This window comes from Lepus europaeus, chromosome 3, assembly GCF_033115175.1.
Source record: "Lepus europaeus isolate LE1 chromosome 3, mLepTim1.pri, whole genome shotgun sequence".
Lineage (NCBI taxonomy): Eukaryota > Metazoa > Chordata > Mammalia > Lagomorpha > Leporidae > Lepus > Lepus europaeus.
Genome location: NC_084829.1, coordinates 18,425,495 through 18,441,361, shown reverse-complemented (window position 1 = coordinate 18,441,361; position 15,867 = coordinate 18,425,495). Strand labels below are relative to the sequence as shown.

The window sequence follows — 15,867 nt, the reverse complement described above, 5'->3', positions numbered from 1 at the left end:
AGTCCAGTTTGGGAAGACAAATTGTATTCAAGCCGCAGCCACGGTAGAGCTCCTGTTTTTGTCTAGTGTTCTTTGTCTTTAAAGACCTTTGCTACGGCCTGATGGACCCCGCCTGTATGAACGGACCCTGCACAGGTAAAGCCTCCTGCTGGGGAGCAGTGTCAAGGGCACAGCTCCCTTTGCTACTCGTTTATTTCATGCATGTGTTTGAACCCGTTTTTGATTTTTTAACAAAGGACTTTTTTAAAAAGATTTTTATTTATTCAACAGACAGTGAGAGAGAGAGAGAAAAGTCTTCCTTCCGTTGGTTCACCCCCCAAATGGCTGCTACAGCTGGTGTGCTGCGCCAATCCGAAGCCAGGAGCCAGCTGCTTCCTCCAGGTCTCCCGTGCAGGTGCAGGGCCCAGCACTTGGGCCATCCTCCACTGCACTCCCTGGCCACAGCAGAGAGCTGGCCTGGAAGAGGAGCAACCAGGACTAGAACCCCACACCCATATGGAATGCCTATGCCACAGGTGGAGGATTAACACAGTACGCCACCGTCCCGCCCCCACAAATGACTTTGTTACCAGGAGAAAGGAGCTACTTACCTCTCAGTTTGTGGGATTGCACAGGCTTGGGCTAGGCGTCTGCTTAGAACGAAATGCACCGTCATCTTTTCTCTGGTTATCAGGAACTCCTCACCTGTTACAGCTGCTGCCCCCTACTGATGGAGCTGACATGAAATTAGAGAGAAAATCCACGTGTTTTCCCTTGGTTAAGGCTGGGAGGTTTGCTCGGTCTCAGAGTGTTGATTGGCCACAGGCATAGCCTATTTGCCTGTAATGTTTAGAAATGAAGGGAAACAGGCTTGGAGTTGGGTCACCTTGCTGATAAACTGAAACTCAGAAAATGCAAAAGGTCTTTATTTGGGGTCTCAGGAATTACAGTCCGGAGGCACAGGTGCACCTAGCTCTGAATTAGAGTTCTGAGGAAGGCAGAGAGGGCGGAGTTGAAAGCAGTGCAGGTGCCTGTGGAGGGAATGTTCGAAGAAACACTGAACAGGGGCTCCGTGACAAGACAGGAGATAAGGAAAGAATGCATAAGCCAAACGGACGTCCATAAAAACAAGAGTCGCACAACCGTCTTGAGGCTCCCGGCACGATGCCCTGGTCCGGGCAACCGAAGCCCACGCTCCAAGCAGCAGCTGGGAGTGGGCGGAAGTCCTGCCTCCTGCGTGGCCTCCCAACTCCAATTTGAAAAGGCCTCTCAATGTCCCTGCCACCATGCTTTCCTTTGACCTTCGTCCTGCCGGTTTTCCTGTAACCCACCCGTCTGTCAGCCATGGAAGGAGTAGCTGCTACTTAGCCCGCAGAGAGCATCCCCCCGTGGCTCGGCGGACGTGTGCTCTCCTCCTGCTGGGATGACACTCAGTCCTGCAACGCAGGGGACAGGGACGGGGACTGGGCTCACATGCAGGTTTCACATGCACTCCGCTCACCACACAAGGCCCTGTGCACCAGTTTCTTGAAGAAATGCTAGCTTTGTGTTTTTTTTTCCCCAGGTTAGTCCTGATTTAAATAGAAATTCTTAGTATTTCACTTTTACTAATGAATATGGCTTTTCCCCCTCAACACCTTTTTAGTTTTTATTTTGAAATGATTATAAACTCATAGGAAGTTGCAAAAATAATAGTCTTGTATATCCTTCACCCAGCTGCCCCCAATGGCTAACATACGTAATTAACACAATGGCAAAAACAGGCAGTAGACCTTAATACACATTTGGTAGCAACTGCACTTGGAGTTGTGTTCATTTGCCTCCTTCTCGGGTGAGTCCTGTGGTTTTTGATCCTCCCTGGGGGTGCCGGGCATGGCAGCGAGCACAGCTCCCCCCGTCCATCCCCGGGGCCATGAGGGGAAACCCCGCTGCTCTGCAGTGCACCAAGTGGCTGAGCTGCGATGTGTGGGAAGTCAGGTGCATCCCAGGCATTTTCCACTTAGGATGGGTTTAGGGGCACAACCCCTTCCCGTGTTAGGGAGCAGCTGCACTGTTACTACAGGCCTCATCTGATTTCCCCCGTTTTCATGTGTCTACCCAGCAGGTAGATTTGTGCAGCACCACCACAATCAAGATACAGAACTGGGGCCGGTGCTGTGGCATGGTGGGTTAAGCCTCCGTCTGCAGCACCAGCATCCCATATGGGCACTGGTTCAAGTCCCGGCTGCTCCACTTCTGATCCAGCCCTCTGCTGTGGCCTGGGAAAGCAGTGGACGATGGCCTAAGTGCTTGGGCCCCTGCACCCACATGGGAGACCTGGAAGAAGCTCCTGGCTTCAGATCGGTGCAGCCCTGGCAGTTTCAACCATTTGGGGAGTGAACCAGTGGACGGAAGATACTCTCATTCTCTCTTTCTCTCTCCCTTCTCTCTCTGCCCTTCAAATAAATACATTTATAAATTTAAAAAAAGTTACAGAACTGTTTCATCCCCCTGTGGAAATCCCCCCCCCACTACCTCTTTACAGTCAGCTTTGAAAAGAAAGTCACTTGGCAAAGTTCTCTTGCACATCTTCTTTAAGAAACTAGTCCATATCCCTGAGTGAGTTCACAGATGCCGCACACACCAGTAAGCAGGACGGGGCCCTGCAGCCCTGCTCGTGCCCTGCGGGACAACTGCAGAGGCCACGGGGCTCTCGGGGTGGGGTGGGGGGACTCCACGCCAGGGAGCAGCTCCCCGTCCCTCCAGGATCCCCAGTGAGAGCCTTATCCCCAGTCCTGGCCTCACTCAGAGCTAGCTCAGTGTCTTCGTCTGCCAAGGCTGCCTGACACCACACTGCAGCCTGAGGGGTTTAACCCACAGGAAGTCCTCTTTCCTCCCAGGTCTGGCGGCTGCAAGTTTGAGAGCCAGCAGGGCTGCTTTCCGCTGAGGCCTCTCTCCTTGGCTTGTAGATGCTGTCTTCTCCCGCATCCTCACCTGGCCGTCCCTCTGTGTCCTCATGTCCTGTCACCACCGGCCTGATGGCTTAGGGCCTGTCCTCGTGGCCTCACTGAGCCCCATCAGCTCTTTGTAACCCCTCACAGCACAGCACGTTCTGAGGTCCGGGGTGAGGGCTAGGACTTCTACGTGGGAGCCTGGAGAAAACAGCTTAGCCCGTTACACCAAGGAACCTTTTCCTAAAAAATCCCTTTAGTTTCAGTCATGGACATCATCCTCACTCAGAGGATCAAGATTTGGGCAGGAAACTAAGGGAGCTCCACAGGACTGACAAGGAACTAGCAGCCACTTAGCTCATTCGCCACCGAGAGCCCACGCCCGTCCCCAGCTTCTTAGCTGCAGCAAGGGCTCGCCCCACCAAAGCTGCTGATGGACAGCGCAACAGCTTGCAAAGGGGCAGCTTCTTGGTTAAGGGGGCAAAGCTCCAACAATGGGCATATGCGGAACAGCTCCATTTATAATAAACTCTGGGAAATTCAAGCTAATCCTAGTGCTCACCCAGGGGGAAAGAGACAATGATGTGTCATGAGGAAAGGTTTGAAGGTGACATTTTTGTAGATTATTTGAAAGGCAGAGTTACAAAGAGGCACAGGCAGAAGCAGCAAGAGAGGTCTTCCATCCGCTGGTTCATTCCCCAGGTGGCTACAATGGCCGGGGCCGTGCCAATACAAAGCCAGGAGCTTCTTCCGGGTCTCCTACACAGGTGCAGGGGCCCAAGGACTCGGGCCATCCTCTTCTGCTTTCCCAGGCTGTAGCAGAGAGCTGGATCAGAAGTGGAGCAGCCGGGACTCGAACTGGCGCCCATATGGAATGCTGGCACTGCAGACAGCGGCTTTACCCTCTTCACCACAGCACCGACCTCGACATCTGTTTTTTATCTTGACCGTGGTGATGGTTCCACAGGTGAGTGCACACATCAAAACTCTTCAAATCAGGGGCCGTAGGCTCAGCTGCCACCTGTGATGCCGGCATCCTGTTGGAGTCCTGGCTGCTCCATTTGCAGTTCAGCTCCCTGCTAATGCACCTGGGAAATCAGCAGAAAAAGGCCCAAGTGCTTGGGCCCCTGCCACCCATGTGGGAGACCCAGATGGAGTTTCAGGCTCCTGGTTTCAGCCTGGCTCAGCCCAAGACACTGTGGGCATTAGGGGAGTGAACCAGTGAAAGATCTCTCTCTCTTCCCTTCTAACTCTGTCAAATAAATAAGTCCTTTTTAAAAAGATTTATCACCCCAAATGGCCAGAGTTGGGCCAATCCAAAGCCAGCTAGGAGCTCCTTCAGGTCTCCCATGTGGATGCAGGGGCCTAAGCACTTGAGCCATCTTCCACTGTTTTCCCAGGAACATTAGTAGAGAGCTGGATCAGAAGTGGAGCAGCTGGGACATGAACTGGCACCCATATGGGATGCCAGTGCCACAGGCAGCACAGGCAGAGGCATAACCTACTATGCCACAATTCCAGTCCCCACATAAATCAGTCTTAAAGAAAAAAAACTTGTCAAACCAGACTCCTTAAATATGTGTTGTTTATTGTCAGTGAATTATTCCTCTATAAGCTTTTTTTAAAAAATGTTGCCTTTATTATTGTTAAAAAGCTAGACTGGGGGATGTAGTTGGAGATCTGTACACCCTCTTTGAAATCTGGCCCCCACCCCCAGCACCCTCAGGCCTATCCCACAGTCAGGGAGCCACCAACCAAGCAGAGAGAAGACAGGCAGAGCTAGGAGTGTTCAGTTGCTCTCAGGGCACAGGGAGCAGGGGCTGTTACTCTAGCCTTCAGCAACTACTTTTTGATAGCCCAGATGGTGAGCATTTGGGGCTTTGAAGACAGCCCCTGAGCAAACTACTCAACTCAGCAACAACACAGTCCTAAGTAAAGCATACACCAGCGAACATGGATGTGTTCCAATAAAACTTTATTGATAAGCACAAATCGGAGTTTCATTTAGTTCGTGTGTTACAAAATATTTTTTGGACTTTGTTTCAGCCATTTGAAAACATCACACCCATTTTTTTAGCTCTCGGGGTGTGCAAAAACAGGGGCCGGCAGTTGTCTCACCCATCCCCAAGGGTGGGGAATGTTTGGTCTGCCCCCTCCCCAGCCCCGCCAAGGCAGCCACAGGTGAGACTTGAAAGTCATTCAATCTGTGGCAGGCTTCATTTTAAGTCGGGAATTTTGCATGGCCCACGGGTGATGTTATGAGTATCCAAATGGCGCTTGGCAGAAAACAGGTTCCCCATCCCTGCACACAGAAGCGTGAAGACAACCCATTTTCCCTGAAATCTCACTATGCATTGCAGAAAGCCCAGATGCCGTTATTTAGGTTAGTACATATATTTAATAGTGTTATATTAGGAATGAGACCTTGCGAACACATGGGGGAAATCATACATTTAAAAACCTAAACCCAGACACAAAGCTCAGTCCCTGGGGGCCGGGCCGCCCCTGCTCCCTGCCCACGGGAGCAGCATGGCTGGCACTGGGTCACCATTGTCTTATCCCATTGCATGTTTTTCAGGAGGTTCTTTAGTCATAAACATGCTGAACCCGTGAGCGCTGTGGGTTTGAATCCTCTTTCCTTCCTTGAACCTAAACCAGAGACTGCAAGCACATGTCAGCCCGCGAGCCCTGCAAATGCCCGACCGACCCCACATTCTGGGGTCCAGCTCTCTCCAGAGCCAGGGTTCTTTGTGCAGTGGCGGGAGGGGAGGGGAGGTGGCATGCATGGATCCTTCCATTGAAATAAAGTTTGCACCCAGTTCCCAGAGCCACCACTTGCTGGCTGGGACCTGGGGCAAGTTGCTACACCTCTCCAGGCCTCCAGAGGGCGTTCTGCAACCGGAGAACAGGAACTCTTCTTGTCCTAAGCACGACTTGAGTGCGCACACAGCCTATGTCAGGGTCTTCAAGCAGGGGTTTCTGCTTCCTCCACCATCAGGCTCATACCCGAGCTGCCACGCGGCGTGCGCAAAAGCAATGCAGCCCTGGGCACTAGCAAGGGCAGATTCTGAGATGATGAAGCTAAACACTGGGGTAACAAGTATCACATTTGCTCCTAGTGCCATAACTAGCATTGAACTGGTTAGCTGTGCACAAGGCGTAGGCATTAGCAAAGAAACTGTTTTACAAAAATCACACACATCAACTTTTTACTTTTGCCGCTTGCCAGTCAAGTACCATAATGAAAACACAATGGTCCCGTGAGGACAAATATTCCTGGAAATGACAAAAGCCCCTCAGGGTTCATTTTTCCTAGGGCCCTTGGGAATCATTGTCTCTGGCCTGCCTGAAGCCTTCTCTTAATCAGAAAGGCACCCTAGCTTTCCCCACGTGTCACGAAAGCAACAGGCTAATAGTGGCCCCGCCTCTCAGTCTATTCTTCCCACAAAGAATGCCAAGGGCGCAGCCAACACCACGAACCTCAGGACCCTGAGCCAATCGGCTTTTCAGGCCACAGTCAACCTGCTAACTGCTCTGCACTGATGCTCCAAGAGCGAGCAGGAATGGTTCGATTTTGTTTTCATGTGTAGAGCAAGATTTATCTGGAAGAAAACTAATTAATAAGTGCCTTTTCTTGAAGCATATGGACGGACTCTATGTCTTGTCGTTAAGGTGGAAAGTACTGCAGGGCCTAGAGCATCGCGACCGCACATTCCAAGGGAGACCCATGTGTTCAGAGTTCTGGAATACAGACACCATCCCCGAGTCGCGTCCCTCTCTGCAGGAGGCAAATGACTCATGGCCTGCAGTACACACTCAGTGGATGTTTGATGCACCCATAACGACCTTTATGGGGTTTAGTGGAAGTTGGGCTACCCAACGCCTCACTGTGGGTGGTTTTTCTTAGCTGCTGCCTGCAACTTTGAACCTATAGTCACAAACTCCTCCTCCCTTTCAGTGGCCTCTAGCCCTTAGGGTCCAGTTCTTCTTTTATTCTTGAGCTTCCAAGAGCACTTTCTAGAGAGAGCCTCACAATGGTGGCTGGTTGTGGTCAGCACAGAACGCTTGCTGCACAAGGGATGACCCAGGCCTCCCAAATAACCCCTTTCCACATACACAGCCGTCCGACTGCAGGCTCAACAAGAGAAACCGTGTTTGGAAAGCTCGCCCTAGAGGTACACACAGCTACCTAGTGAAAACTCAGCCCTCACTGAGCCCTGGTTCAAAGGGAGTCTTTCCTAAGAAGCCACACATAGAAACAGGTGTTAATCTGTATTTTGACACGGGCAATAGAATATTGTACCAGCTACAGGACAGGCAGTCTTTTAAGTGCATGAAGTGTTACCCAGTTCTCATTCCTACTAGCAAGCAATCCAGTTCAAGGAGCAGTGTTTTGGCTTTGATTTCTGTCGCCAAGCACACAGGCCCTTTAATTAGCAGAGCACGGGTTCAGGCCACTGTGGGAAGATGAGGCTGCACTACTCACAGCTTTCGCTGCCAATCGAGGTCCTGGGTTCAAGGGTTCCTGTGCAGGTCCTTCCACTTCCAGCTGCTCCCTTACCTGTCTTTGGAGCAGTACCCAAAGGAGACCCCATTTCTGACAGAGCCGTTCATGGACACTTTGGGGTTCCCCCTCTCCATCCTTTCTCGGCTGAAGATGGTGTCCTGGTCACTGTCAAAGTCAGACTCAGACACCATCAGGCTGGAGCTGTGCTCTGTGCCTCGGTGCTTGATCCCTGCGGAGAGGCAGACAGAGCGTCTTAGAAGTCCCGCCTTCCCTCCCAGCTGTCAATCAGGGCATGGGGTACTGAGGGCGTGGCGTTGAGCTCTGGAACCTTCAAGGCAGTCACCCCAGCACGGCAAGGCGCTGGGCATCCCGTGGGTGAGAAGGGAGGCTCGGGCACCGCACCTGAGCTTCTGTCCCACCTATGACAATCCCCAGCCGTGTGACCCTGGGCACGAAGCCTCACCGGCATTTCAACCTCATCAATGAAGCTGGGAGAGAATGAAACATCTACCTGCTGTGTGTGTTTCTAGTGAGGCATTGGGCCCATCACTCTAAGAAATGGAAGTGGCTAGGGTTTGACTATTTAGTTCAAGCAGCTATTTTCGGTTGAATATCTGATTTCTGGGAGCCAAAATAAGAGACAGAATCAGTGTAAGATTTGATGATGGCTCCCAAAGAATTTGCAGTTGTCTAGCTTGGGGTGTAAGGTGTAGACCCATGAGAAGACGGCCCTTGACAGGTAAGAAAGAAAGAAATGGCTCTTACAGGAATCAAACGGAGAGAAGAGCACGCGTGTTCTGGGCCTGCTCCAGCCGTGCTCCCCACAGGATGGGGTTTGAGGGAAGAGGGGGACATGGACAATAGGACAAGGTGGGGTGGGGGCATGGGGCAAGCAGAGGCGTCCAGGAAATGATGAACCAGAGACCGCAGGACAAACACAGCATGGGTGCAGGGGCAACGTATCTGAGAAGAGGAATCGCACAAAATGTTGCTTTAAGACGTGAATAAAACCACAGTGTGCAGGCTGAGAGGCCCCTGCAGAGGTCCCAATGCTGCACCCCTCCCACGTCCTGCTCTGAACTCTGACCCTGGAGTGGGCGTGCTCAGAGGTGGGGCCTTCAGAGGGGTAAAGCTGCTGTGCCCCTTCCACCGAGGGAGATGCAATGAGAAGGCGGCCCTGGGAGCTGCCCTCGCCACACTGAGTCTGACATCCAACCGCTAGAACAGGGGAACAAATGTCTGTGGGATTCTGTGACAGCTGCCTGAGCAGACTAAGCCAAAGGCGGTACGCGCGGAAGGAGGGTGCCCAGGTCCTGATGCGGGCAGCCTGCTCCAGCCACGCTGAGCACTCATCATGCTGTGGCCTGGGCAGGCAGCTGAACTGCTCTGTGCCTCAGTTTCCTTGTCTGTAAAATGGGTACAGTCATAGTACATGCCTCATGGGGCTTTGGATAGAATTAGAATCAAACAGGTACCCAGTCCATACTAAACATGAAACACCTGCCACCTGCCATCATTCTTCCTGCTGGGACTATAAGCTCTGAGCTCGGGTGGTGATGACGCCGATGAGGAAGTAGGGTAAGAAACAAGCAAGATGGGGTGGCTAGCAGGGAGCAAGGCGGAGCCCCAGCACCCCAGGCTTCAACCCTGGGTCATCAGATGATGGGCTTTCTCTGAGTAGAGAGGGGCAGGGCAGAGGGTGAGTGTATCTGCAGAGAGAGGCAGGTAAGGTCACCAACCTAAAGCACTTTTGATGTGGGCAGGCAGATAGGATTAGACTTGAGAGCTGGCGCTGGAGGCCACGCCCCCTGTGTGATCCCACCTGCATCCACCCCCCTGCCAATTAGACTACGTAACCACGCCCCTTTTGGAAGTGAATAAAAGGCATAGAGCGCCCTGGGCCTGCCCCCTGCTCCCAGGCCTGTGGCCATTTGGCGGCTTCTCCCCGTTCACCTGCACACAGCACGTATTTGCGGCCACTCCAGCCAGCGCGGTTTCTCCAGCCTGCAGACTCGCGCACGTGGCCCATGATCTGCCCTCTTCCTGGTCCGGAACCTCCCCTCTCCCTTAAATAAAGCCCTCACGTCCCTAAATAAACTCTGAGTTTTACCATATTGCCTGGCTTGTCCATGTCTAAGTTTAGGATGCTTCTCTACGCTTGGGACATGAACTTGAAATATTAACCTTGGCTTAGACGGTATCACTGAGCGCTGAGCCGTCAAGTCACGCGACAACACCTCTGCCATTCAACTCCGTGCACAGGTGCCATTTGGATTTCCTGCCACAGCCCTGAATTCCATTTTCAGACAGAGTTGGCCATTCCGGCCTCGGTATCCCACAGCACTCCTTGCACCCCAGGGTGGCTCCCCTGGGCCGAGAGCACCTCCAAGGCAGGCAGTGGCACTGGGCGTCCCATCTCCAGGCCCCCACTGCATCTGTGGTGTGGGGCGGGGGGAGCAGGTGCCCCACGCTGGCCCTGGGCCCCTTTTTGCATCTCCCAGCTTCGAGAGCAATGGCACCGCCAATCCTGAGGTGGGTGCGAGCGGACAGCAAGCAGAGGGAGCCGCACCCTTTGTGAAGAAAGCCAATTTCCTGCAAAGAGCACTGGTTACTGTAGCCACTCTGGCTGCATGTCTGGTCCGGGAGACCTCAGGGGAGCAGCTGGGGTGAAACGGCGCCACCTCCTCCAACCAGGAGTGGAACAGAGCCGCCCCCGTCCCTGTGCTCACCTGGCAGGCACACTGTTCCCAACAGGCGCTGCAGATGCCTCACCCATCCATGCCGCAGAGCAGCTACCGCCCCCACTCGCACAGCCCCGGTACTGCAGCTGGCTGCTTCCATCACACACCCCTCCCCAGGTACAGCGCCACCTGCAGCTGGCATTCTCCAGCTCACCCAAGGTAACAGGGGGATGCCCCCTGGAGACGGCCTTACCGTATTTGGGCCTCAGCTCCATTCTTTCCTGCTCGTCCATGTTATCCAGGATGGTGTACTTTGTCTTTTTCCTTATTTTGGTCCTTTTCCGTCTGAAAGGAATAATGCAAAGTTCACTCAAGCTCTCAGAGAGGTGTCTAGGGGCCAGGATTGAAAACACGCCGAAGGCACTAGAGCGAACGTTTTGCCTGTGCTGTGTCTTAGTTGGTATCTGTTATTCATGACGCCTCAGAACTCAGTGGCACTTACACCCATCTTACAGAAATGCATCTTGAAGAAACAGGTGGTGTGATGGCCAGGCCACTCTCGCCCTCCTAGCTACAGCCCTCACCAGTGTGTTGACCCAGGGACCCTTCTCCACGAGCTACTCCTACTCAGGAACACCTAGGTTGGGGCACAGTAGGTTAAGCCGCTGCCTGCAGCACCAGCATCCCATGTGAGTACTGGTTCGAGTCCTGGCTGCTCCACTTCTGATCCAGCTCCCTGTTAACGCGCCTGGGAAAGCAGGGGATCTGGCCCAAGGAGTTAGGCTCCTGCCACTGATGTGGGAAATTTGTGTGCAAATCCAGGTTGCTGGCTTTGGCCTGGCCATTTGGCTGCTGCAGCCATTTGGGGAGTGAACCAGGGAAGGACGATCTCTCTCTCTTTCAAATAAATAAATCTTTAAAAAACACAAAAGAAAAGCCTGGGTGAGCCAGTTTTCCCCTGGACTGCTCAAAGATGCAAGCATAATAAGATGTCATAAAATAGCACCAGAAATTATAATTCCCAGAATTCCTTAGTGACAAGCCAGTATGGTCTCCCCCCACCCCCACCAACACATGAAAACTACATTGGTGCCTTGTCCTGCACTACAGAGGATGATTTGAAAATACCCATCAAAGCAGCCAGGTGCTGTGGCACAGTAGGTTAATCCTCCACCTGCAGTGCCAGCATCCCATATGAGCGCCAGTTCTAGTCCCTGCTGCTCCTCTTCCAATCCAGCTCTCTGCTGTGGCCTGGGAAGAGAGATGGCCCAAGTGCTTGACCCTGCACCCTTGTGGGAGAGCAGGAGATTCCTGCTGCTGGCTTCTGCCTGGCCCAGCCCTGGCCATTGAGCCCACTTGGGGAGTGAACCAGCAGATGGAAGATCTTTCTCTGTCTCTCCCTCTCACTGTCTGTAATTCTGTCAAATAAATAAATAAAATCTTTTAAAAAATAGTTTTTAAAAAAAGGAGAGGCGGTGCTATGGCAGAGTGGGTAAACACCCTGGCCTGAAGCACCGGCATCCCATATGGGCACCGGTTCTAGTCCTGGCTGCTCTACTTCTGATCCAGCTCTCTGCTGTGGCCTGGGAAAGCAGTAGAAGATGGCCCAAGTCCGGAAATCAGTAGAAGATGGCCCAAGTCCTTGGGCCCCTGCACCCGCGTGGAAGACCAGGAAGAAGCTCCTGGCTCCTGGCTTCGGATCAGCACAGTTTGTTGCGGCCATCTAGGGAGTGAACCAGCAGATGGAAGACCTCTCTCTCTCTCTCTGCCCCTCCTCTCTCTGTGTAACTCTGACTTTCAAATAAATAAATAAATCTTTAAAAAAATAATATAACTAAATCTTACAGTTTGTACCAGGATACTTCTTTTTATAAAATGTTTTTTTAAGTTGCGTTTTTATTTACTTGAAAGGCAGAGGCAGAGTGATAGAGATAGAGAGAGGGAAAGGGAGAGATAGAGAGAGGGAGAGGTTTTCCATCCACTGGCTCATTCCCCAAATGGTCCCAACAGCTGGGGCTGAGCCAAGCTTGAGACAGGCCCCAGGAACCCCATCCGGTCTCCTATGTCGGTGCCGGGGCCCTTGTGTCTGGGCCATCCTCTGCTACTTTCCTAGCAGGGAGCTGGATCCGAGGCAGAGCAGCCAGGACTCGAACCGGGACTCCAACATGGTTACTCCTGCTGGTTACTGTAGCTGCTTCTAGCACTCACTCCACTACAGGGACCCTGTAAGGCCACTCGGGTCCTGTTCTGGTAAACACAGTGTGGCCTTGCTGGAGAATAACACCAGCTTTGACCCCTGGAACCTCTTGGAAAGTAAGAGAGCTCCAATGGGAAAAGCTGCCTACAGTATCGTTCCCGTTCTCTGGGCACGTGTGCCTTGTGGTGGGAAGTGCATTAAAAAGCAGTTAAAGTCTAGTTTGTTGTCATAAAAAGGTGATAGCCTAGCGGTTGAACAAACCCCAGCAAACACTTTGCTGTCACGGGAAGAAATAAGCGAGCCCACCAGGTACCTCTTGCAGCAGCAGATGCAAACCCGCGTTAAGCCTCCCGCCATCACGGTGAGCACGCAAACCAGCGCTGTCACGTAGAATACACTCCACTCTGGAAGACAGGAAGACCACAGCGGACGCACTGACTCGCTGTTTGCAAAACCACTTTATTCTGATGGTTCTCAATGAGTACTCTGAGCTCTTACGGGGAAAGGCTATCCGTGATGCTGGTGGCACCCGTTTCAGGCCGGTAGCAGAACAGAACTCAAGAAACTGCCCTTTTCCTGTGTGTTTGGTCCAGGGACCTCATGGCACACACCTGGCATGCAGACTTCAGAACAGAACTGAAATAGCCTGAACCAACCAAGGAGTAATGCCTCAGACACACGCATGAATGGTGCAGCAAAATGTTTATTCCAGAACCTCATGACTCACAACCCTGACGGCCAACAGGGTTCTGGCCTGGTTTAGATTAAAGCTAACGAAGTGATCGCATGGCTGCCCATGGCCTGAAGACACTTCTCAGAGCCGGGGAGCCGTTGGGAAACTGCCTGCTCTTTGTCCCTTCCACTTCCTTGCAAGATAGCAGTGTGAACAGCTTCACACCCGGAGTGCGGGAGCAGAGAACCCAGGCCACGAACACAAGGTTTCACTCTGTCGTGTGTTCTGTTGGCTCCAGGAATCAGGACCCCAGAGCTGGCTAATTTCAAATTTTGTGTCGTACTAAGTGGGACTGTGTCAGTTGGCTCTTACAATGGTGTCTTCTGCCGGGACATCCACCTGCATCCCCTGGAGCACCAATCTCCCCTTAGAAGGAGCCTGCGCCCAAGTTCAGCCCAAGACCAGACCTCAGGCAGCAGCCTGGCCTGCTGGGGCTGTGACACCTATTCCTGGCTCCTGCGTGGGCAGACAGCCTGGAAGAGGGGGCCAGATTCTCTTCTTCCTCTGCTCGCAGCAGGTCCACACCAGCCAGCACCTTCGCCCAGGGTCACGGTTGATCCTTAGCAAAACAGCGCTTTCTCAGAAAAGCTAGCAAGGGAAACTGGATCCATGCTGCTAGAGTGAATTTCCTTGGGGGGAATTTGTATGTTAAAGCCTGCTGGGGTGGGAGAACATGGTCCAGCCTATGGGCTGCATTAAGCCCATCAACTCGCTTGGTCTGACCCTGCCAAGGCAACTGTGGGCAGGATTCGAAGTTCAACCAATCGACAGCACGCTAATTCTTAGGTCGATCATTTTGTACGGTCCATGAATGATGTCTTAAATATCCAAATGGCCCTTGGCAGAAAAAGGTCTCCCCACTCCAGGGCCCTAGACAGACCTCTGCAGGGGGATTATGGGAGATCTTGGCTCGTGCCCAAGTGAGCAGGCTCACCTGGCTTCAGGTAAGGAAAGGGGTGAAACCTGGCAGCTGCCAAGCTAGGTAGGAGCCTCTGCCCCGCCCATTACTCACCACAGTTGCTCTCGCCACCCCGGAAGTAACGCTGGATGAGGTTCTCCATCCACAGCTGGGAGCAGACGCAGCGCTTTGTGATGGGGTCGCAGTGGCCATGGCCGGAACACTTGAGGAGGCACCCTGCAAAGAGGGGCGCGGGTGCCAGTTACCATGAGGAAGAGCAGGGGCCCTGGTGCCTGCTGCCCGGTGTCTTCAACAGCATCCGTCTGCACCAATGCATCTTACTGAGTTCAGGGCCTCTTAAAGTATGCCCCGAGGTGCTGGGGACAGTCATCATGGACGATCTCACCAGGAAGCAAACGGGAGAAAAAAGCCAGTCCACACCGCAGAGCAAAAGCCTTGACATCGTAGCAAAGACACAGCTCCCTTGACCTCAGAAAATAAATTCTAGGAATGTATCCAATTGAGGACATGCACAGAAATTTCTCTACATAGCAGCATTATTTAAAATTAAAGTTCATGACTAGGGGGTGGTTCCATAATTATGGAACATGTTCAAGGCGGAGTACTATGCAGCCAAAAACATCTCACTGAAGAAAAAATGGAAAGGATTTGGAAAATGATTGATAGGGTTTGAAGTTAGAAAACACATGCAAAATACACATCAAATGATCCTGATCACATCCATTGTGTTTAGAGATGGGGAACTGCAAGGAGATAAATCAGAACACGAGGGTGCTTCAAAAAATTCATGGAAAAATAGAACACCATTGAAAGATGGGTTTATTTTGGGACAAATGACTTTCCATATCCAGACATAGTTTTCTAATCATACATGGTTTCCATGAACTTCTTAAATATCCCTTGTATGGATTTCAAATTATTTTTGCATCAAAATTCTTTTTTAATTTCATTTTCCATTAACTTTTTGTAGTACCCTTGCCTTTGTAAAAGTTATCTTTGGATACCAGGAATCCTAGATTTTAGAGGATTTTTTTTTCTTTACTCCTTTCTGAGTATTCCAAATGTGTTTCAAAAATAAATATTATTCCTTTAGGTAGCAAACAAAATGAGTTATTAGAATTAAGTTACTCAGGCCGGCGCCGTGGCTCAACAGGCTAATCCTCCGCCTTGCGGCGCCGGCACACCGGGTTCTAGTCCCGGTCGGGGCACCGATCCTGTCCTGGTTGCCCCTCTTCCAGGCCAGCTCTCTGCTGTGGCTAGGGAGTGCAGTGGAGGATGGCCCAAGTCCTTGGGTCCTGCACCCCATGGGAGACCAGGAGAAGCACCTGGCTCCTGCCATCGGAACAGTGTGGTGCGCCGGCCGCAGCGCGCTACCGCGGCGGCCATTGGAGGGTGAACCAACGGCAAAAGGAAGACCTTTCTCTCTGTCTCTCTCTCTCACTGTCCACTCTGCCTGTCAAAAAAAAAAAATTGTTTAAAAGAATTAAGTTACTCAATATAATAATAACGGAGAAAGCTGTTTGCAGGTAAGCAGATACCTGAAATAAATTAAATTTTACTGACCAAACCTAATCATGTCCCTTGTAACTCTCATTGAAATGATCACCAATCAAGTTGAGGACAGGGGCCATGGGACCATGAACCAGTTTAAGGCCCGAAAGGCCTGGCAGGCAAGAGGCTGGGAAGAGGGGCAACCCTATGGCACCTACAAGCCATCTCAGAGGCCACGTGACACTATCATCACGCCGTGAGCGCAATGTCCAAGGTAAACAGATGATATAAACACGCCATTCCCAGCCGCTGACACTTACCTGTCTTTAACACTGTTCTGACAGGGTAAATATGAAACTCCGGACCTTGATCATTATCTGTAAGTACACTGACAACCCCTAAATTTTGAAGGCTCCATTTAGGAGTTTTT

At 51.9% G+C, this 15,867-nt stretch overlaps 1 protein-coding gene across 1 annotated transcript in view; it reads right to left on the bottom strand.

Moving 5' to 3' along the window:
- Positions 1 to 7,204: 7,204 nt before the first annotated feature.
- The window catches only part of KIAA0319 (KIAA0319 ortholog), a 64,530-nt gene continuing 55,867 nt past the window's right edge, over positions 7,205 to 15,867 (bottom strand). The window contains exons 17-20 of the mRNA XM_062187361.1: positions 14,040 to 14,162; positions 12,608 to 12,698; positions 10,351 to 10,442; positions 7,205 to 7,645 (exon numbers count right to left, since the gene is read on the bottom strand). Coding sequence (XP_062043345.1) covers positions 7,467 to 7,645; positions 10,351 to 10,442; positions 12,608 to 12,698; positions 14,040 to 14,162 — 485 coding nt within the window. The 3' untranslated portion in view covers positions 7,205 to 7,466. The remainder of the gene's footprint in view (positions 7,646 to 10,350; positions 10,443 to 12,607; positions 12,699 to 14,039; positions 14,163 to 15,867) is intronic.